Below are 23,883 nucleotides of genomic sequence, written 5' to 3' on the forward strand. Positions count from 1 at the left end.
TGCCGGTCCCACAGGCCCGCTAGCTAAAGAAATAACTTGTTCTCCGCCTCTGATTCACAGGCTGGTTTGTCATGCGAGGGGACACGGTTGAGTTTTTAGTTTGGCAGCTGTGTCACTGGGATTCGAATCCCAGCTCCGCTGGTGACCGGCTCTGAGAGTTTTGGAACGCTTCCGAAACTTTTCACACTTCAGTGTCCTCCTCGTTAACGTAAGGATGTCCGTGACGGTGCCGATGCCGGCGGGATCACGGTACCTGCTTCACAGGCCCTGACGAGGGCTTCGTGAGCTGGGCCGACCCACGGGGAGCATGCGGACTGCGGCCCGGCTCGCGGCAAGCTCCTGGTTAAAACTGTGCGCACCTAACACTTCTGTTGTCTTTAGCCCAGTCTTAAAAAAAGGCCTCCCGTCCACGTTCATCAGTAACAACTAAAAAAAAGAAAAATCTTAGTTTTGCCAACTCTCGATGCTCAGCAGGCGCCTTGTTTCAGATCCTGGGCATGCGTGATAGGTGTGTTTTAGGGTTTTTAAAAAGCACTGAGAGAAAGGCAGGGCCCCGGGAGGGAGCTGGAGCTGGCTCAGCCTGGCCCGCGAGGCCCCTGTGTTCAATTTTCAGGAATTTGACAAGCCAGATAGCAACTCGAACGGTGGGGGTATTTACACCATAGCAATAGACTAACACTACGAATGTGGCTGTCCTTCCCCCCTCCCAGAGGGCTGATTCTTAAACGTTTATCTGTGTGTCTCTGCTTACATCTGCCACCAAACAGGAGAAGTCCGCCCGTCCTACACGCAACAGAGCCAAACAGAACAGTTTTGCAGGAGAAATCAGAGCGGCTGTCTGGCAGGGCGCCAAGCCAGGAGATAAGAAGCTGTTGCTTAAAACCCAGCCTCCCTGAGGGGTTTTAATCCAGGGTTTTTAAAGGCGAAGATGGAGGGTCAGGGGTTGTAGGTGCAGCCGATTGGTTCGTTCCTGGGCGCGCATCGGCCGGTTTCCTGAGTCTGATTAATTCCGGTCCTGAGGTCATCTTGTCTGGAGCCTCTTAACTGTGGCCGGGGGCCCTACCTGGCTTGAGGAATCAAGTTTCTGCCAGGAGCCTCATGAGTATGTATCAGCGATGTCATCTTTCAAGCTAAAGGCAGGAATGGAACATCTTGCGACCTTCGCCATCGCTTAAGCTCCCGTCGCTGTGCGCCTCACACGCTCCGGGCTTCTCTTATCGCGTGCAAAGTGGACTTGAAAGCATTTTTTCTGGAACCTGCTTTACAGCCAGGCCTCCGGGACATGACTGACACACTTTCTTCATCTCTGACTGCACGCTGTCATTCAGCTAACGCCCGTGCCGACACCCGCAGACTCTGAGAGCTAATACCTGTATGTGTACTGACTGCTGGCTTCACATCCCTTAGGCACAGACCCAGGCATCGAACATGATTCTTTCTTTAATGAGCTTTAGTTTTCCTTTCCTAGTGGCCCCAGATTCCTTTGGGGGGAATTCTCTCCCATCTATTGTATGAAGTCTCGATACGAGGGCGATTTTAGGGGACTGGAGGTGGGAAGAGCCACGTGCTCCCTGCAACCTCGGACTCCGCCTCCCGCACGTTGTGTTCATTTATATACACGGCCACGGAACCACCCGTAAGCAAACGGTGGTGGCGTAAGTCCCCAGCGACATCCTCTGAAGGACTCGTCAGGACTTTTGACGTTACAAAGGTCATTTCTTACTCCGAGCCTTCCTAAGTAAGGGCTGCCCGTGGCTCAGAACTACCCGAATGACCCGGACCTGTCTGAAGCACAAGCCCCACATCTAACGTCACGGCCAGATGCTGTGACATCAGGGACACGGGTGGCCTCGGGACTTAGGGGTACAGGGCTCCTCCATGGAACATGCTGACCGTACGGCTCTCTCTCGTGGTGACTAAAGAGTCCCATCGCTGGACGTTCACTAAGCAGGTGATTGGATGGACGCGGTGGAGACGCAGCTGCCTCGTGGGGGTGGGAGACCGGGCGTCTTGGGATCTGGGAAGTGGACGTTTCCCACGTGCGGTCCCCAGCACCAGGCGCCTTATAGCAGGTGGGCGCTCATCTCCCGCTGGCTCCGAGCCTCTCGTGTCCCCCTCGAGACCGTCACTGGTCCGCAGCTGGAGGGTCTGTCTGTGTCCCCCAGGCCGAGATCCAGAGCTTCTTAGTCCCCGGGCTCGCTCTGGAGGACCGGGGCGGGGCCGGCACCGAGTGTTGCTGCCCTGGGAGTCGGATTTCTCGAGAACTGGTGATGATGTCGCCGTTGGGGGAGTGGACAGAGTCACACCTTCCACCTGCAGGAAGCAGAGCTGCTTGCCCCGTCCGAGAGGGCAAATCATCTCGACCGCAGACACACACTAGATTGTTCCCCGCGCCTTTCCACGGTCCTCTGCTCCTCACTTTCTCCGGCGTCGGGGCGTGAAAGCGGACGCGCAGGAAGACACTGCGACATAGAGCGGTCGGCGGCTTAGGAGCTGACGGAGATTAATCATCGCACACTCATCATGACTCAATGGCTGTGTTTCGTGGTCTCTTCTCTCATGTTCTACAAATGGGCTTGGCTGTGTTTGAAGACGGAACATTCTAGAAGCCAGTGTGAACTCCCCCCGGAGTAGGGGAGTGGCTTTTTAATCGCCATTGAGTCCATGATAAAGAATTCATTTTTATCCCACACGGACTTCTCAGCGAGTGCCAGACGCTGAGAGAGAAGCTGTCTCTGGAGGTTCGGTGGACGCCAGGCCCCCAGGGTGAGTCCCGCGGACATCGGCCCGGGCAGTTGTCTGTCAGCGGCAGCCGCAGGGGTCCCGCCTGTCAGCGCAGGGCAGAGGACAGACCGGGGAAGGGCGCTTGCCTCCCTCACCAGAGAAGCCAGCTTTCCCCGGGTACACCTGCTCCCCAAAGCTCAAGGCAGAGCCTCTGCAATATCGGCAACTGTTGTCACGTCGCAAAGCGGGTGGCTGTGCCCGACGCCCGCCGAGGGCTCTGCCCTGACGCAGCCTCCGGGGCGGGCGGGAGAAGGGACGAGAGGCCACTCGCGTCTCATAAATGGCTCCTTCTTTTCTGATTTGTTCCTTCCTTCGATTCAGTTCAGACGTGCAGCCTCCTGAACTGTTCACAGGAGTTGGCCGAGTCGACAATCCAGAAGGGAGGGGCAAGGCGGAGGTGTTTTTGTAAATAACATTTTCTTCAACTTTTCTTATGCAAAAGAAAAGAAAAGTCAGCAATCTCCATAGCAACAGGCCTGTCGCCTGCTTTTCTGGAGACAGTTCAGCAGTTAAGGACCGAGCAGCCAGACCCGGTGGCTGAATTTCAGAATGGGGCACGAGGCTTTTCCAGATCCGGTAACTTCTCGTTCTCATCCGAGGAATGGTCGGAGCAGCTTCGCCCGACCTCGGGCCACGGCGAGCCCGCCATCACGAAGGGCCTTTCGGTCCCCTGGACGATTTTGAAACTCCTTCCTCTTCGTTTCTCCTCTCCCTGTCAGGCTGAGAAACCATCTCATAATGAATTCTTTGCGTTTCGAGACCACTTCTTAATGGCGTCTGCTCCGGAGTCAACTGCAGGAACCGCGTGTCGCGTGCAGCGGTCGGCAGAGAACAGAGGACAGCTCATCGGACACGGTCCACGCCGGGGCTGGGACCTGCGGGGGTCGCCGAGCTTGGACTCTGAACGAATGGGAACGACACTGGCTGCCGCTCTCTCTGGTTAAACGAGAGTTGAAACGATTTCTTCCTAGCGGGGTCAACCGGCTGAGCACGGCCAAGTCCGAAGCCAGAACCTAAGGTTGCGCCCGCTTCCGCCCCGCAAATCCCTTCCTAATTAAGCGACGGCGACAGTCCTTAACAGGCGAACGACAGCAGAACATGAACGGTCATTGCGTTCCTGACTCGTCCACTCCCCCCGCCTGCAAACGCCAGGGGCGTCTTTACGGAAATGCATCCCATGCAGCCAGGAGCCTGCCCTGGACCCTCTGGCACCTTCGTTCCCTAAGCGTGTCACGGGGCGTCCCCCCGAGCAGAAGTCCCCGAGGTGCTGTGGGGTGCGCAACAGCGCACGCGTGGCCGGGAATGGAGCCCAGAGGGGTGATTTCAAGTCTGCGAATCCACACAGGGTGGCACAAACGTGACAAATGACAGACGAGTGACATGAAGAGGACGCTGCCCTCGTTTCCGGCTGGGGGGACGTGAGCGCGGGTGAGAACCGACTCGAGCCAGGTCTCGAGTGGCGAGAAGCAGCCCACCCCGTGAAGAGGGCGCTCCCAGGCCCAGCGGCAGCGGGAGCGAAGGCCCCGAGGCCACCCCGAGCGTGGCCTGTGGCTGCAGGGGCCGCGGTCAGCCCGGGCCTGCGGGTCTCCGACCTGACTGCTCGTCAGAGTCACCTGGAAAGATTTTTAACAACACCGATGGTCTCCAGGGTCGTTCCCAGAGCATCTGATGTAATGAGATTAGTGTGGGGTTCAGACAGTGGCAATTTTTTTCAACTTAACTGAAGAATTTTAAAACAGTGGACAAAGTAAAAGAAATAGTATGATAAATATGTATGTCTATGTAGCTATATTTCTGTCTATTTATCTAGATATCTAGATATCTAGATAGAGATGTGAATGTAGACAGAGATAGACAGACTCACGTTCACACTGGCCCAGGGACCTGCCACGCTCCAGTATGACTCCCTGCTAATCACCTCTGCACTGACCCTTTACCACCAAAGAAGGTCACATCTGAGGTCCTAGGGGTCAGGACTTCATCACGGGAATTCTGGGGGAACACAATTCCAACCATGAAACCCGGTGATGTGTTAGGAATGTAAGTTCTGTGGCCCGACTCCCCACCTGCCGAACCAGAACTCCAGGAGCGGGTCTGGTGATTCGTGCCCCAAGGGCCCCTTGAGGGGACATTGGTGGAAACGGCTCTTGGCTGAGAGCCATTCACTGTGGCCGGGTGCAACCAGGCCCCGGAGGCACCCCCACTCCTCGGGGGTGGAGGGTGAGTGGCGGTGTCCAGTGCTCGTGCATCCGGCCACGCTGGCATCCGCCAGCTGCCCGCGCTGCTCCCCAGGCACACGCGTGTCAGGGGACCATGCCCATGGCAGCACGACCACTTCAGGGGCCGGCCGCTGACGCACCTCGTTTGTTCTGAGGACAGGGCCAGCGTTGCGTCTCAGCCACCTCTCCGCTGCTCACGACGCACAGAAAGCACGGGGAGCCGGGTCGGGCCGAGGCCTCTCTGCCTGGCGTCTCGCCCATCCGCACCTCGCTGCTCCCTCCCTCCCCGTGGGGCGCCCAGGCCTCTGAGACCTGCCGGTTCCCGGGTCGATGCGGAACAGCCGACCGCTGCTTTCCGGTGTTTCCAAATTTCTCGGGCGCATCTCAGGGGGACCGAGGACACTTTGCCCCTTCCAATCACCCGTCGGACGCTCTTTTTCCAATTTTCCAATCTGAATTTTGTCCGATTCAAAAGGTAAGAGCTTCGCTCTGGCTTCCCACAGCCTTACGGAGATTGGTGTGACTTGTTCTTGCTGTGGGTCGAGTCCGGAGAGCGACCGTGGCATATTGAGCACAGTGGGATGGGAATGTCGCTTATTCCATCAAAATACGGTCGCCCGACAGAAAGTGGCCTGACGGGGGGTTAAATACGCAAAGAAGGTTGACTAGGAGCATGTTGGTGGGAGAGAAATAACCTCTCGAATGCTTTACAGATTTCGGAGCCCAGTTGCTTGCTGAGAAGGTCAAGGTGCTCCCGGACCCTGCAGGAAACAGCTCGGCTAACTGGAAACGGTCCACTGACCGCGGCCGCCATGTTCGATCCTCTCGTCCCCACTGTGCATCTCAGGATGGCATAATTGGGTTTGACGGCTGGACTCGATCTTCAGCTCTTCCATCTGAGACAGACGGACACTGAACTATCAATTCTGAGCGCCAGTTTCAGGCCCAAAAAGCCCGATCTGAAGACTGCTCATTAACCGGCAATGAAATGAGTTGGCATCGATCTGCCGATCCGCCCTCAAGGACGGAGTGTCCTTGAATGTGCCCCTCAGACGGGACCAAAGCCCTTTCCTTCTTCTTCTTCCTTTTCTTTTTTTTTTTTTTTAAAGATGGGATATTAAGATATACTTATCACGACGTACAAAACTAACTGGATTAGGTCCTTGTGCTTTGGGGTACATGAAAAATGGCCTTGATTTCGGTGGCTCGTGGCCACGTTATCTGCTGCCAACATCTGGGGGAGCATTTCAAAGAAACAGAGCCCCCTGATTGCCAGGCGAAGCCATGATGCTGGCAGCAGGCAGCTCTCGGTGCGTGTGCACGAGGCAGGTTCAGGATGCACTGCGAACCGCAGCTGGCTTTTAGGCCCGAGGGACAACTGGCCGTGACCTGTGGCTGCGGTAATGGCCCCTGGCGACCAGCCGCTCGCTTCCCTCGGGGTCCCTCATCCTCAGCATCATCAGGTGGCACCTGTCTACTTTCAGAAGCGCTGGGCACTTTTTGATTTAGAAAGTGAGGGTCTTCAGATGTGGGGGGGGGGGTGCCCCGAGGAGAGCAGGAAGGTCCGTATGATGACAAAGGCACATTGGGGCGATTCAGCCCCAAACTAAGGAACACCAGGAGCCGGATGAGGCAGGAAGGATTGTCCCCTGGAACCTTCAAAGGACACGTAGCACCTCGATCTCACGCTTCTGGCCTCCAGAACCAGGAGAGGATAAATTTTTGTTTTAAGCCACCCAATTTGGGGTAATTTGTCACAGGAGCCCTGGGAAACTAACGCATTCTCTGCTTTGAGCCGTGACTTAGATCTGGGAGACACGACCTGGCAGCCTCTGGGCACAGTCGGGCCCCCCAGGTGATGGCTGGACACTGACTCTAGCGTCCACATTTACAAAGCGAAAGACTGTGCGTAAAGCCCACGCTTCCAGCTCCTCTTCGGAGCCAGTCGGCCCGGCTGCAGTGGTCTTGGGGTCAAGCACGGCAATGGCTGCTGGGGGCTGAGAAGACTCTGTCCCCTCAGAAAAGGCACAGAGCCCCCTCTGCAGCTTTCCTACCGGTGGTAGCTCCGCATTTCCCACGGGGCGGGGTCCACGTCAGGCAGGCCATCACGTGGAGCTGGGAGTTCGCTTTAGAACAATGTCGACGTCCTATGTGGTTTGGGGGTCGGGGGGTTGAGTCGGGACAGGCTTAGGCACCCTCTCTGTTACCTCTCAGCACCCCACGTCCCTCCGTACAGTCCTCCGTAACCCTCACCAGCTGGTATAGACACTTGTCACCTTCCACCTGTACATCTGATCTAAGCCAGCTGCTGCCTGCTTTGGCCACTCCCATTCATTAGAAACGCTGAAGTGGCTTCTAAACGTGACATGGTACAAAATATGACAAACACTTCAGCAGCGGTGGAAAACGTCCAGCCTGGCCTGATCCTGAGAATATTGCTCAGCGTGGGAAAGGCAGCTGAACATCCGGTCACGTGATAGGAAAAGCCTCGGTGGACTAGATGCTTAAAAAAAATGGTTCGACGTCTAATGTGTGGTCCGTTTAGGGGCTTTAAGAGAAGGTCAAAGTCAACAATCTTTTCCATGCTGCACATCATTTCTTGGGGTTTCTTTTTGTGGTGGGGGGGGATTTTTTTAAGTATATAATTCAGTGGTGCTTAGTATATTCACAAAGTTGTGCTGTCACACATCTCTCTTCCATCCCCCACAAAAAAACCCCTACCCATTAGCAATCAATCCCCGCCCGCCATCTCGCTGGGTCCTGGTAACCACCATCTACTTTCTGTCTCTACGATTTACCTGTTCTAGACGTTTCGTAAAACTGGGCTCGCACGCTACGTGGCCTTCGGCGTCCGGCCCCTCCAGCACCTCGCTTTCAGGGTTCGTCCACACGGCAGTGAGGGTCAGGATCTTACTCCTTTCTATGGACGAACAATACCCATCATACGGATATACGATAATGTGCTGATTCATTCACGCATCTGGTAAAGGATGCGTAGGCCAAGTTTCCATATGTGTTACTGACCCTATAACATATTGAGGGACGTTTGGGTTGTTTTCATATTTTGGCGACTATGAATACTGCCGTTATGAATTTCTGTGTATTTGTGTATAATGTGTGTATGATTAAGTATCAATAGACTCACCTATTGTGAACCCACGACTGAGAGAGACGAGCTCCGTGAACCCCGCCACCCGCTCACTAGTGGGGACCTAGGACTCTGCCTTTTGCCCGAGGCTGGTCGGGAACCAGATTTGTCTGTAAAACCTCACAAAACCCTTTTAGAGGAGGCGAGAGTCTCTGAACTCTACCTGCCTTCCTTGATCCTACACTTAAGACAAAGGAATGAACCCACCGACGCTCTCATCCTGCTTGGAAAAGTACTGCCTCTCTCGACACTGCTGAGCGCAGAGGCACTTTGGCACATCCTTTGGAAAGCTTCCTCCCTGCCTCGTCCAAGATCCTTTCTATTTATTTATTGGAAGATGCTGGGAACATACAGTGGCTGTTAAGCACACAGGACGTTGTGTTGATTCTGTTGTGGGAACATTAGTCACTCACGATAATGACTGCATTTATCTGCCAGCCGATCCGGGACAGAACTAATGAATCAGCAGGTCCCACATCCAACAGCCAGGAAGGAAGAGAACACCGCCTTCTGCACCCCAGCTCGGAGCACCCCACTGCGCCCTTGCTCTGTGAGTCCGCTTCTACAAAGCAAGGGTCATTAAAGACAGGGTGCTTGGCACGAAGCAGCCCCTGTCCTGCTCCTTCATTCTTCTGGGAGGACCAGCTCCTCACGTCACAGCGTTTTACTTAAAAAAAGAAAAAGCATCTCTTAGGATTTACATCCCGAAGCCTCCGTTAACAATCCTGGCACACAAACCCACCCGGAAAAAAAGCAAAGCAGCCACGTGAATTGTGAATTGCTGATCTATTATCGGTTATTCTTGAAGATATCACTAGGCCCCAAAGAACAAGCAGAAAAGGAGATGGAGAGATCTCTGTTTTTCCTTTTCGTGGAGAAGTGACTGGAGCCGCGGGGGCGGCGGCCTTTGAGGGAGGGGTTGGTGGCTGGACCACCGGCCGACAGGACCCGAGGGAGCCACCTGAGAGCCACGGAATCCAGAAACGTGAGGACGTCAATGCAGGTGACGCCGAGCGTCTCGCTTTCTCTCTCCCTCAGTCGTCTCTGGAACGGTTTGTACCCTTTGGTATTTGATTATATCGATTGGACACTAGGCTCTTAGTGGGGAGGGAACGGAAGGAAGGCGCCCCCACACTTACTGTCAGAAGACACAGTGAAGAGACACCGTCTCAGGAGCTTTCGCCCCAAGGAACGCCTGGGAACGAGCCCCGCATCTGCGTTTTCCCGCCCACGGCTCCACGCACACTATCCGGAGAGCTCTCCGCTCTGCGCGTCAAAGATGTGGACCAGTGGTTGCCAACTGGGATGATTTCATCCCTCGGAAGATTGTTGGCAACATCTGGAGACACTGTGCTTATCACACCTGGACAGGGCGAGCTACTGGCAACTAACTGGTAGAGATTGGGGATGAATTACCCGGCTCCAAATGCTCGCAGTGCCCCGGCTGGTAAACCCTGGCGTAGACCGAACCACCCTCTATGCTAATCAGCTTTCGTTTCTAGACACGGAGATATGTTTTCTGCGTATACACTCGTGGTAGCATCATAATATAATCCGGTAGCGAGGAAAGACCCTTTGTGGCGCCCTTAGCATCTCTAAGCCCATCACTGAGTTCAGAGGTTTTGAGCCTCCTACAAACTTTACTGTTTTCATTACGTCTGTGTACATCCTCTGTCGGGCTGGGTGTGAATGAGCTGCTGGGCCCCTGGGTTGAAGGTGCCCGGCTTACTGAATATGTTTTCCTTAAAACGAATGAATTAAAAATTTAAATTAATTAAAAACGAAATTAAATATCTTATCTGGAAAGGGACAACCTGGGTCTCCCGCGGCTTCCCATCCCAGGCACTGCAGCTGCGTCTTCGTGCCCAGTGTCTTGGAGTCGGTCCCGACCGTGCTGCTTCCTACCTCTCTCCCCCCAGGACGCTGATTTGTGGCCGGGAGGATCAGGAAGGCAGAGGTCGGGCTGCCGCCCTTCTCGGCCTTAAGTAACATCCAGCTCGGAGCCATGCTGTTATTCCCCCTGTGCTGCAAAAGCCCTTGTCATTATAAATTCTTTTTTCCCTTTCAACAAAATCCCAGCGAAATGAGAATCAATGTAACAAATTGGGTAGCTGTTGTTTTATGCGAGGCACGATGTCCTTTTACTGCTGAAATAGAATTCAGTGCTTATTGAGAGTTTGATGGATGTTTAAAAACAGCCCTGTTAATAATATCCAACATTCATATAAGCACTTTTTACGTGCCAGACACTTAGGAGCGTCTTACAAATGAATATTAGCTCACTGAACCCTCCCGCCCGTGTGGCGGCAGGTAGCACCATCACGACTGATTTAGAGATGCCGAAACTGGGGCCCGCGGGGATTAGGGGACCTGGGTACAGTCCCACGGACAGGAAGCGGAAGAGGCAAGGTTCGAACTGAGGCCAGGGGGCGGCCAGACCCGTGTTCTTCATCACGAGGCTTGTCTTTGTGATGAAAGGTGCGGGAAATAGCTCTTATCTCCATGGCACCTGAGTGTCCACTGTGGCCGAAGGCCTGGCACCTTCCACCCAGGGGCCCAGCAGCTCATCGCACCCAGCCCGGCAGAGGCGCAGCCTGCATTTCTGAAGAGGGAAGTTCAGGATAAGTACACACGAGGAGATCCTTTAGGACTCCGGGACTGTAAAACCTGTTAGCTGTGCTCTCGGTTCCCTGTCTTCTGTCTCTACAAAGTCAGGGCTGGATGTCGTCACTTCGCAATGGAGTGACGGGAACCCAGGGTGCTGAGGGGCTTGGTGGAAACAACTCAAACTTCTCAGATCAGCACCTTTCCCATCCGAGGCACGAGGAAGCAAACCTGGATCCTCCTAGCTAAATGGTCGCCATCCCAGCCCCATAGTTGTAAAGTTAAGACACTTTCAGTAAAGTCACAGGTGCCCTGACGGGTAGCTCATCCCTCCGCACGCAGAGTCAGTGGGTGCTGGCTGACCACTGGGGCTGACAAATGCCAAGGTGATGGGTGCACCCGACCTCTTGTAAAAGAGGTGGGATTTCATAAAGTCACGGAACGCTCTGTCGTAAAAGTCCTCGATCACACCCAAAAACACTGTCAGGGGAGGGTCTGGTAAAACCAGTCCGTCCAAACGCTGAAAGAAGAAACCCACAAGACGATGACAATGCACACACCTCGGAAGGGAACGATTCGAACCCGAAGGAATGAGAAACGCCTGGAGAAACTTGCCCCAGCCTCGGAACGCATTTCGTAAAAACACCGAAACCTTTAAAAATGGCCGTCCTTACAGTCACGCCACGAAAATCCATGGAACATGAGACACCACTATCATCCCGTTTGGGGAGTATTTTCCCAAGCACCATGCTCAACAGGTGATTCGTTTTCATTCTAAAAAGCAGCAAACTACATCTGCGATTACAACCTAAGGCCTTCTTACCTGTACTAGAGGGAAAAAAAAAAAAAAACACCTTGATTTTTATCATCTTTATCTTTGGAACAAATCTCAATCAGATATTCTTTTTCATTATTGTGAAACTCTGGTCCACATTTTAAGAGGATTTGCTTTAAGTGGCTTTCCCCCTGGTGCTAATCATCCGCAGCGAGCGGGCTCTCCCGTGGCAAACTGTAGGATCAGTCACCGCACAGGGTGTCAGGGCAGAACCGTGAAAACTCTGCTGCGATCTGCTGCAGCAGCCGTGCCCAGGGTAGGTGGCTTATTCTGTTGCGGATTGGATTTCGTTTCTTTCTCCCTTTCATGAGATGAAATACCTCTGCCAAATAATTTTCTCTTGGGTAGATTCCTTTAATCCTTGCTAAACTACACTTATGAACTGGGGTTTCCCCAGCCGCTAACTGGCACTATGTAACCCCCGAAATAAAGAAAGGGGTCTTATCCCTGGCTTTCATCACATGTACAGAGCGAGATATCATACCGCCTATGTCTTCTCTTGTAATCATGCAAACTGCACGTGCATATCTCCCAGAGAATTCCAAGCTAAAGGAAGATCACGCCCCTCTCCAAGTTCAATGGCAACTCAAGGTCGAAAGACGGTGATTAATTTTGTCTCGCTTCTCTTGTGTGCACATTCCGCCCTCCTTCCTGCACCCCCTGATGCACGGGTAACAGGAGCTCGTGGGCAGGTGCGTGGTTTGGCTTCTACTGAGAAGCGAGGGGGACCCCGAGGGTGGGGGAAATTGCTCTTCCTGAACAGACACCCCCAAGCGCCGGATCCGACCTCGCGCTGGGCACACCAAGACTCCCATGGGCCAGCCTGGGCACCTACCTCAAGATGAAGAAGTCCACGGTGGAGTTGCTGGCGACGGTGACGTAGGCGGTGACCACGTCTCCTTGCTTGACTGGCCCGGACGGCACCGAAATGGCCACGTTGCCATCCAGTCGCAGCTCGCTGAGCTGCGCACTGCTGTCCCGGGCCGGGAAGAGGCCCACGGCGCCGATCCTCTGCAGGCGGGACGTGGCGTCCTCCAGGCCGTCCTTCCCCGGACGGATGGCATTGCCCTTCCTGACGTCACCGCCGGCACAGTCCCCGCGCTCGTCCGCCGCGTGCACGGCGTAGTACAGTTCCACCGCGCTGCCCTCCGCCGGGTCCGCCGGCCTCCTCCTCCCGGCCAGCACCGTGGGGGCGTCGAACCAGCTGGACGGCAGCTCGAGCGCGGCCACGCACAGCCCCAGGGCGCCCTGCAGCCGGCAGCCGCCCCTCACCTCCCTGGTCTCCCGGAAGGCGAACGCCCGCAGGCAGGGCAGCCGCTCCTCGGGGCCGCGCTCGGCCCAGTCCCGGCCCACGACGTGGAACAGCACCTGCACCGTGGGCCGGCTGCGGTACACCCGGTCCCGCAGGATGTGCGCCTGCAGCCTCCAGTTGAGACCGAACTCGTTGGTTGGGCCCAGAAAGTTTGAAATCCACATCAAGTCCAGAGGCACGACCTTTTCCACCGCGAAAGGCCCAAAGCTGGCGTTTAAGATCGGGGGCCGCCTGGCCCTGTAGGTGAAGAAGGACTCCACGCGCGACTGCAGGCTGGAGTTGCGCATGGCGTCCTGGTCGGCCTCCCGCAGGAAGAAGGACACGTCGGCGTGGTGCACGCGGTAGGTCACCGGCAGGTAGGGTGGCAGCGAGGAAAACCTCTGGGCGGTGTCCGCGACCCCACGGCCCTCTATCACTGCAGGGGCGGAGAGAGACAAGGAAAAGGAAGAGGTGACGTGAGGTCCTCAGAATTCCCCGCTTGGACACGAGAAAGCACCCCGAAGTCCGCTCGGCTGCAGTTTTCATGCTCCTTCCGGCATCAGCCAGGAGGGGACTCTGCGTACTTTGCAAATCGCAAACGTATATTAAGGTGCGCCATGTGAAACAGAGACCTTCGTGCATCGAGAACTGGCAATTTCCTATGGCTCAGCCAAACGGAGAGCCGGCAGCCTGTCGATGAGTGGGGAGTGGGTATATTTATTAACAAATTGTATGAACTTGAAACCCATTTAATGGCACTGGGACATGGGTAGGGAAATAGACCAAGGGAAGAGAATCGTCCACAAACGAAGCCTCCTGCACCTGGAAATGCAGTACGTGATAAGCATAACGTCACACATCCTGGCGCGAAGGCAGACTTTTCAATGAACGATTCACGGTGGCGGGGGAGGGGGGAGATAAAATTAGATCCACACCTCACACTATACACAAGAATACACTTAAACTGATCTGTGATCTAAACGTAAAGAAACAAATTTCTTTCAGTACTAAAAGAAAAAAATGGATGGATTCTCTACAATGTGGGTGTAGAAAAAGCTTTCTAAGTGTGATTCGAAATCAGAATGCAGTTAAAAAAAGTGAGAAGCTTGCCATTGTAACAGTTAAAAAACAATCTTTTGCATAACAGAAAAGATTATAAACAAAGTCAAAAGAAAAGTGGCAAACTGGGAGCCACTGCAAACCGCTGACAGATGGTGCTCAACCCAGCCTGCAGATGGGCTTCGTTTCGCCAGCAGTATTTTAAGAGATCGCTCTGCTTGGGAACCACCTTTAAAACCTGGGAAGGATATGGGTTTCCAGCTTCTCCTTAAACACGGGAGGAAGTGGGAACGGTTGGGCTTCAGGCTCACGAGGCAGCAACGGGAGAAGACACTCAGACCCCACGTCGCTCGGTTGTTACCTGCGTGACCCCCAGGTGCATTTAAGTTTGAAAGTACGATCGGAATCTCCCAGGCAGGTGAGCCGATGAACGCCGGGGACAGGAGGCCAGCGCTGAGACAGGAGAGAACATCCCAGGGCTTCCTGTCTGCCTCTGTCCATCGCGGGCATCACCAGCTGTGCGACCTGCAGGCTCCCTGCTGCTGGAAGTTCGCCCCTCTACAGATCCCCCGTGAGCATATACTTCCGTGGTCGGGGGCTCCCCGAGGGACTGGCTACACTCCTAGGGGCCAGGACGTGAAAGCGCCCCAAAGGCTAACTTTGCAAGGCCCACTGCCTCGCCCTCGTCTTTCAAAACCAGCCCGGAACACCCAAACCAACCCCATTCGCGTATCGACAGAGCTGGGGCAGCTCCTCTCCCTTGCTGTCCTTCCAGCCCTCTCTGCAGCAGGCACAGTCCCTCCAGCACATGGGGAGCCTCATGCACGTCCCCCCCTCCGGAGGGTCCCCTAATCTTTCCACTGGCAGGGACACCGCCGACGATCAGATCAAAGCAGCCTTTGGCGCTGCAGCCAAACGGACTTGGGTTGTCAAGAGGACTTTTCAAAGAAATAACATTTTCCCCCGTTCTTCGCCCAGAGGCCCTGTTCCGAGGTCACCAACAACAAGGGTACTTGGCTCCTCTCTCTTTGGGGTTGTCTGCGCTTCCGCTCACTTCAGAGCCAGGCAAATCTCTCTCAAAAGGCCCTGCCAACTTCTAACATTCCAGAAAGAGTCCGGATCTGTGTTCTTACAAAAAAATCACTATTTAAGCAACTGGTAATATTTTGTACAAACCAGTGGACTAATTGTCACAACAATGCTTTTATTGTGACAGAGTCATCCCTCTCCAAGAAAGCTCTTAAACTTTAAAGCGTAGAGGCTTAGAGGCACATTCGTTTGGAGAAGGTAGAAGGTCAAGGGGTCTGAGAAGGAGCAGAGCAAGGCTTCGAAGGCCTGTGTGCGTCGGGGAACAACCCACAACAGGAAGCTTTGTCAACACCCCTTCCTGCCAGTCCCCACTCGCCCTGCTCAGAAGGGTCCCTCTTCCACGCTCCTATCTTTTTACCCTCCATCTGCTTTGAAGCGGGTGCCGAGTTCACGTTCCATGCGGGGAAGCAGGGGCGGGCTCGCTGTCTGCCGCTTCCTCTCCGCGTTCTTCCGTCCTCGAGCCGGGCACTCCATCCTCCACACGGAGCGAAAGTGCCGAGCGCGCGCTTTCCTGCCGGACCGAGCTCTGAATATTTCCAGTTCCATAGAAGTTTAATTTGAGCCAAGAAGAGGCATTATAAAGAAGAGAGTGGGGTCCGGTGTAGTGGTTATGGACATGAAGTTTGGCCGTAGTGAGGTCTAGGGTTGGTCTACCCAACAGTCATGTGACATTGGCCAAGTTCTTGTCTTCTCGGAACTCCAGTTTTCATAGATGGACAGATGAATGAAGGATGGATGGATGAATGCATGGATGGATGATGATAGATAGATGGGTGAATGAATGGATGATAGATGGATGGATGACGATGGATGGACGGATGGATGGATGAATGATGGATGGATGATGGATAGATGATGGATAATGGTTGAAGGATGGATGGATGGATTGATGTTGGATGGGTGATGATGAAGAGATGGAAGGATGATGATGATGGATGGATGATGGATGGATGATGGATAATGGTTCCAGGATGGATGGATGGATAGATTTTGGATGGGTAATGATGGAGAGATGGAAGGATCATGATGGATGGATGATGGATAGATGATGGATAATGGTTGAAGGATGGATGGATGGATTGATGTTGGATGAGTGATGGAAGGATGGATGATGGATGGATGATAGATGGATGATGAATAATGGTTGAAGGATGGACGGAAGGATGATGATGGATGAGTGATGGATGGATGATGGATAATGGTTGAAGGATGGATGGATGGATTGATGTTGGATGAGTGATGGATGGATGGAAGAATGGATGGATGGACACATAGACAGATAGAAAGATAGGTAAGCAGACAGAATTAGATAGATAGGATGTAATAGAAGCAGTGTAGGGCAATTACGAAATGCCCCCCATTCTCTTCCCGTATTTACACCTTTTGCGTGTGACTTTGTCATCCTCCCTTCAAGAGAAAGAGTCTCTTCACCCTCTCCTTGAATCTAGGCTGTCCTCGTGATTTGCTTTGGCCCACGGAATATGGCAGAAGTGACAAGACGCCAATTCTGACCCCAGTCCTCAAGAGCCATTGCACACGTCCAGCACTTCCCTTCTGGACCCCGCCATCTCCCGAAAGAACAAGCCTCCTGGAGGATGAGAGACCTTGTGGAGCGGAGCGGCTACCCCGGTTTTCTCCTTTGTGAGAGTCGGGTGACTTCACACCAACCTTGCGGACGCTCGTGGGAATGGCTCCCCGCCAAGCTGTGCACAGCCCTCTGCACCCTCACACGCTGCGGCTCTGGGTCAGCACCTAAACCCACCTCGCATTTGGGGGGCCTGACCTAGCAGACCAGGGAGCCGTCTTTCTTGTTATCTCTTTCCTGATACTTTATCTCTTGACTAGAGGCGAACCTTCCGCGGCTGCCGTGACACAGTGAGCACCGGCAAACGTCCACCCTCTTCTTCTGCTTCAAATGCTCACACCAACATCTCCCAGAAAGGTTGGATTATTGAATAATTTTTAATTATTTGGAAAAGTCCAATTCTGGCTTCCTAAAGCCACGGGAGAGGGAACAGAGGACCAGGCGACAGCTGCCCCTTTCTATGTGGCCGCCAGCTGACGGCACATCCATTCGCCGTCGCCCTTCCTGTTTACCCATCTTCTCTATCGGAGCCTGCCTGCCGGTGCTGAGGAGATTGTGTCCTCCATCAGTTGTTCATCAGAGACCGCGACAGCAGAGCCGCTGCTGGAAATTGAGTTTTCGAGATTCTAAGATAATGAACCCAGGAGACGTACGTCCGCGTCAACTTAGCACCCAGACAGAGTAACACCGGGGGAAATGACCCTTCCGGCCAGCGTGATGCTGCTTCTTTGTCGTGATGCTCACGCTGGGATGCGCTGGCCTGGATGGATGCTTTAGAGCTGGTTCTCCCTGAGCTGCGACGGGAGGATGGGTTGGGTCTGGGGAGGTCGGATGGACCAGGGGAAGGAGTCCAGGAAGGTGAGCGCCTGAGCGAAGCCTCAGTGGAGAGAAAGTTGGGGCCCCAGTTTTGCCCTGGGCCAGGGCAAAGCGGGGCTGGGCCAGGTTCTGCCCTGAATGGGGTCGGCGGTGGTCGCCGCTAAGGCACACAGGTGAAATACCAGGTCCTGCTTTCCTCTCCAGCTGGGTAAGATGAAAACACACGTCCTTGGAACAACCCGAGTGGTACCATTTCGGGGCATGTGAAGGACCTTCACAGAAAGCATCTAAGTCATCGGTTCTCGACGAAGGGCCATCTGTCCCCAGGAGACACCTGGGATGTCTGGAGACATTCGTGATCCTCACAACTGGTGGGCGGGGGTGCTCCTGGCCTCTGGAGGGTGGAGATGGGTGGCTCTGCTGACACCCCACGATGCCCTGGACGGGCCCTGCCGCAAAGCAACACCCAGGCCGAAGCCTGGGTGGCTTGTCAGGGGCACACCGCAGATCGGGGAGGGGGGAACCAAACCATCCCCAGCCCAGGGCGGGAAACGCGTCGCAGTGGTCTAGGGTGTTCCTCGTGGGACAGGGACAAAGCTGAGAAGGGGTGGGACGTGCACGCGGTGGCTCCTCAGCCATAAGGAAAACAAAACACTGCCCTGCGTGACGACACGCTGGATCCTAGAGCATCGCGCCGAGTGAAATGAGTCAGACGGAAAAGGACGAGGACCAGCTGATTTCACTCCTACGTGGGACGAGACACGGACGACAGGACGGTGGTCACCAGAGGGGACGGGGTTGGGGGGAGGACGAAGAGGGCGCAGGGTCCGGATTCACGGTGCCTGAGAGACCGGACTCTGCGCAGTGAGCACACGGATGGCCGAGGACAGAACCGGACACTTGCGACTAACGTAACGTTATTAACCCGTGTCGCCCCACTGGACAATTTCAAAAAATGAATCCGTGTCCCTAATGAACTAGATAGCGGTTTCGTTTGTTCATTCGCAAATACCTTTAAATTTAAACAAAGACGTTAAGCTTCAGAATCCTTATCTCTATAATAAAAATCACATCAAAAGCACATCCCAGGTGTCTCTTGGGGACACATCACAATCACATCAAAATCACATCATAAAGCAACTAGCGGAGCTCCCATCATGGGGCACAGACCTAACAACTGGGAAAAGGTGCTTCCGCAGTAATAATAATAATAATAATTGACAACAACAACAACAACAACAACACATGGTAATAATAACATTATTACCATTGTTCAACCATGTCGATAAATCATAGCAAAAAGCTTTAAGTCTTCGGAAATGTGAAAAAAATTGAGTGACACCCATATCTGTGAAAATGTAACCGGGGCGACACCCATGTGAGAGAACATCTGGAAAACGGAGCTGTGCGTCACGGCAGCGGTCACCCCGACATTCAGTCACCCCGACATCTGGGCACCCTGACATCCGGTCACCCCAACATCAGGCAGGCCTGCCTCCCTCCACGCCTAACTGCGTTCCCCTCGCAAGTCCCCGCAGCGGACTGAACCCCAAGCCGGCCCGAGGGTTCGGAGGGTGTTTTTCTCTCCCCGTTTGTGGTTTATTAATGTTCGCCAGACACGGGGAACCTCTCTCTGCTCAACGCACCTCGTCGCTTCTTTTTGCCTGAAACAAAGACACCCTGATAAATGGATCGCTTGACACTAAGGCCTCTTCTAAGCATCGCCCCGGTCTGCTCTGCCGGGACCACACAGTGTGGTCTGCAGTGTAGGGACGTTAGGACTTTTCCTTGGAAAGAGCAGATGCTTAGGCTCCCCTCTGAGCCCTTGGGCAGGCACAGCCCCCTCTTCTCTGGGAGGACCCCAGACTCTCTCAGGGGCTTCTCCATCAGGCCCCTCGAAGTGTGACGAGTCAGCGGGGCCTTTCGCAGACCAGCTCTCCACGGCTCCCGACCCCTGGCCGTCACCCGCAGGAGCGGAGGCCCTGGGGAGGCACAGAGGGAAACAGCTCCGGGCGGACATCGCTCCCAGGTGCAGAGTTTGCACCTCCTGACGCCGAGCTTGGCAAACGGCCGGCGTGGTGGCCAGGTGGCCGATGCCGCCATATCCATCCCTGCAGAGGGGCTTGGAGTCCAGGTCTACAAGTGTCTGCGAGGGCTCACGCCAGGGTACCCTCCACCCCACCCCCCAAAACGGTGTATCCGCTTCCTAATGCTAACACATTACCACAAACTTAGTAGCTTAAAACAAGAAAAACAATCCAACTCCGGAGTCAGAAGTCTAAGGTGAAGGGGCCGGCAGCGCTGTGCTCCCTCTGGACACCTCCGAGGAACCTGTGGCCCCGCCTGGTCCGTTTCCGAGGGGTCACCCGCACACTGGCCCTGGCCCTGCCCCCTCTCCAGAGCCAGCGCTCGCGGCCCCTCTTCCCTGTGACCCCCGCCCCCTCCTCAGCAGGACCCTTGTGACGACGTCCGCCCACCTGGATGACCCAGGGCCATCTCCCATCTCAACATTTTCAACTGAGTCACACCTGCCGAGTCCCCTCTTTCCACATCAGGTGACATATTTGTAGGTTCTGGCAACTGAGAAAGACACCTTGGGAGGGGCCTGATTCAGTCTCCCGCGGACGGCATTCGCGAACTTGTGGAGGGGTTTTAGTCGTCACAATGACCAGAGGGAGAAACACCACGGGCGCTCACAGTGGGGTCCAGCTCTGCTAGATGTCCTCAAGGCACAAGACAGTGCCCCCGGTCACTGCCCGGTCCCGCGTGACCTCTGTGGCCCCACTGGACACTCGTAAGCGTGAGAAACCTACTCCAAATATCTGAGCCAAGAACCTATCTCAGATGCCCCGAAAAAGCTGAGGGAGAACAGCGACTTAACACACTGTGCATTTGCCAGTTTTGCGACTACTGGGGTGAAGATCTGATTTTGTACCACTTTACTAAAAATGTGTTCATCTTTTTGCAAAATTGCATCAAAACTGTCCAATCTGCTGGCGCAATCCGAGTTCCTCAAGCTCAGCCTGAGCTGGTGGCTGACACGTCCACGGAGCCTCTGAGAACAGGAGCCAGGGTCTGACCACTTCACTGGGGCTCCGAGACACACATGTTAAAATATTATTTGACTACAGGTCACTTTGGCCCTATTTTCGCCTTTATGAAGTTAGGGCACTATACTGATTCGTTTTTTAATTATATATATCGGCAGTTCGTTGGTTGCAAATGTAATTCTATGACATATGAAGGGGAGGGCTGGAAATGACTAGTCTAATTCAAGGGTCGGCAAATTTCTTCTTCAAGGGCCACATCATAGACACCTGAGGCTTTGCAGGTCGAGGCAGAATCAGTATCACACAGGTACCTACGCCGTTTAAAGTGTGACCACTTACGGTCGCGTGGTGCCATCCCCACACTCATACCCCCGTCATGTAGCTTGTGGGCCAGTGCTTCTCATTTAGGGGCACTTGCGCTGCCGAGGATATTCGGCAATGTCTGGAGATGCTTTGACATGGTTGGGGCGGGGGGAACGCTACTGGCACCTAGTGGATGGAGGCCAGAACGCTTCTCATTACCTTCCACACACAGGACCGCCCTCAACACAGAGATGCCTGGCCCCAAAGTGAACAGTGCCGGAGGCTGGGGACCGTGCCCTAAGCTGATCTGGGCCCCCGAGCTGTGAGCGGAGGTCTGCGGGACTCCTGAGAAAGACGCGCCCTCCCTCCTGAGAGAACCACAGAAGCACCTGTCTTTCTCCCCAGAGGCGAGGGAGGGTCCGAGTCACCGCGTGGATGCTGACACCCACCCCAAACTCCCAGTGGAATTCCCAGAGTCAGCGGCGGGCAGGCCCGGCAGAGGGATCCCGGGTCGTGGCCACGAGGAGCACTGCATGAGCACACCCGCCTCTCGGCCCCGCACCGTCCTCCCGGACGCGTGAACCGGCGCACGCGTCCTCGGCGCCTGGGGCTTCGCTATCACTTCCAGCCCAAAGCGTCTAAAGTGACGCACTTCGGCTTTGCCCAGACCGAGGTCACGTGGCTTCATGAGTCTCGTAACGAAGGGACCGGCACGCTCTTTCTGCCAAGGCTCAGAAAGTGAATATGGTAGGCCCGCTGGGCCAGAGTCCTTCGACCCGCAGCCTCTCCCACAGCCAGGGACAAATGTGAACAAGTGGCCATGTCCGTGCTCCCAAAAAACTTTATTTATAAACACTGAAATCGGAACGTCACGGAATTTTCACGTCAGAAACCCTGTTTAAAAAAAGTTGTTTTTTTTTTTTTCTTTTCCTCCAGCCACGTACAAACGCAAAGCCATTCTCCTTCAGGGGGCCATGCGAGAACAGGGGGCGGGCTAGATTTGGGGTGCGATGTCTGACACAGACAAAGCGTCTCTTAAGAGGGGCGTTTTACAGAGACGATGCCTTTCTCGGTGTTTCTTTCAAGGCGCTTTTACATCGTGGGTCTATCTCATCGACCCAAAATGTAAACGCGGCTTTCACTATGCCTCCAAAACAGTCTAGAAACGTAAGCAAAAAAAAAAAAAAAATTTGATCAGCTTCAAGCATCAGGAGAGATTTAGAGTTGCCTAATGTGGGTGTTTATAGCAGAATTTAAATAACTGTATTTGCTGCTCATGTAGCCTATGGTTTGAGGATGTTTCACTGTGTCTTTTCAAAGAGAGAGGCATTTATTTATCACAGATGGTGGTATTATTTATGATGAAACCTTACATTAATTCTCAGAGTCCCAATTATCCCCATTCACGTAAATAAAAGGAAATAGCATTCCTGTTCTTTATGATGCTCTTTTGCCTCAAAAGTAAAGAGCTTATTTTTAATACGGCCCACATATTTTTCTTTCCCACTAATTACAGATAATTAAAAAAGAAACAAAACCTCTACACCCCGTTGAGTCATCTCCGTCCCCCACCCCCCGACACGCGGGTCTCGTTTGCCCGCCAGTCAGCATCTGTAGTTTTGTTTGGTTGCGCCAGTATTTAGGGTAATTATATTAATGAGAAGTCTCAGGATACAAGGTAGAAAATGCTTTCCTGATGGCGGAGTAAACAGAAAAAGGAAAGAACACACGGGAAGATGGAAGCGACTGTGTCTTACACGCTGCAGAGTCTTTAACTTTCCGCGCTCTGAAAAGGGACATTGAAACCGAGCCTTCCCGAGAAGAACAGAGAATTGCAGGGGAGGATTCGGAGACGTGACTAGGAAAAGTCTCTCTCAGATGGAGGTGACATCCGAGACTCACCTGCGTCATCGATACGGGAGGGAGACAACGGAAGCAGTGACCAGACACCACGTCTCGCGCGTCAGACGTCCACGTCCAGTGACGCCGTGCGTTGCTACCCCGCCTTTCACGCGTAAGGAGACTGAGGCCCAGAGAGGTTAAGGAACCTTCCCTGGGTCGCCCAGCTAGGACGACGCGGATCGAGATTTGAACTCAGGACCGCGGGCCGCTCTACGAGTCACTGATGTCCCGCGCCCTTCCAGCTCTGCGTTTTTCTACAGATCATAGGACGGAGACGGAGTAACAGTGCCTGGTGAAGATGAGTCACGGTTCCGTTACCATCTAACGCTGTATCCATCTAGAGATGCTGAATTCCGGCTTGAAAGTCGTCTTAACACTGGGGAACGGAGGGGCAAGGGACGGAACCCCTGAACCCAGAGGCGCCTGCAGCCAGAGGGCCTCTGGAGCCTTCGCCTTCTGCTTTACGCCCGTCTGAGACGGGCTCCCGGCCACTTGGAACCGAGCGACCCTCAGCATCCCGCTTTTGATTGATGAGGCCGCTGAGGTTCCCATTTAACATCACAGGGGCGAGACATCCATCTTGGTCGTCACGTTAATCTCGAATGAAAAAAACAGATCCGCGGGAGACATTAGGAGCCGGCTCTTCATGCCGCCGGCATAAACGGACAGGCCTCCGGCGCCCCGGGCCGCCTGGCTTCCTGCTTCCGCCGGGAATATGCAGATGAATAAGCTGTTTCTTCATGATCTCGGGACGCCCAGCAGAGGAGAGGGGGCCAGCCACGGAGGGAAGATGTAGGCCGGGCAGAAATAACCGCGCACGTGTGGCATCCCGGGGGAGCCGCGTGTGCCCCGGAGAAGGTGGTCACGTGACGAGAGCAGCAGACAGTGCGGTGGCGGGTCCAGGTCGGGCAGGGTGTGAAGGTGGCATGCAGCGGCGGCCAGATCTCAGAGGAGGCGTTTTCACGAGGCCGCGCAGTTCCGAGGGGCGCACGGCGTCTTGAGGAAGGGCGACCAACTCGCATTGAGTTTTGTGGCCGTTTTCGAAGTCTCTGCAGAACACAGATGCCCCCCGGCCTCCCGCTGCCCCTGCCCTGGGGTATAGTGGCGCTGGGTGCCGAAGGCGCCGAAGCTTGCCATTGCTCCAGAGAGACGCGCCTTCCTGCGGAGACCCACGGACTGAAAGAGGCAGGTGCGAGGG

The 23,883-nt window shown here is 54.3% G+C and overlaps 1 protein-coding gene across 1 annotated transcript in view; it reads right to left on the minus strand.

Moving 5' to 3' along the window:
* The window catches only part of TMEM132C (transmembrane protein 132C), a 152,163-nt gene extending 128,341 nt beyond the window's left edge, over positions 1-23,822 (minus strand). Inside the window, exons 1-2 of the mRNA XM_015587890.1 lie at positions 23,702-23,822; positions 12,426-13,317 (exon numbers count right to left, since the gene is read on the minus strand). Of these exons, the coding sequence (XP_015443376.1) occupies positions 12,426-13,317; positions 23,702-23,822 (1,013 nt within the window). The remainder of the gene's footprint in view (positions 1-12,425; positions 13,318-23,701) is intronic.
* Positions 23,823-23,883: the final 61 nt, after the last annotated feature.

The sequence above is a fragment of the Pteropus alecto genome, unplaced genomic scaffold (genome assembly GCF_000325575.1).
Source record: "Pteropus alecto unplaced genomic scaffold, ASM32557v1 scaffold213, whole genome shotgun sequence".
Taxonomy (NCBI): Eukaryota; Metazoa; Chordata; class Mammalia; order Chiroptera; family Pteropodidae; genus Pteropus; species Pteropus alecto.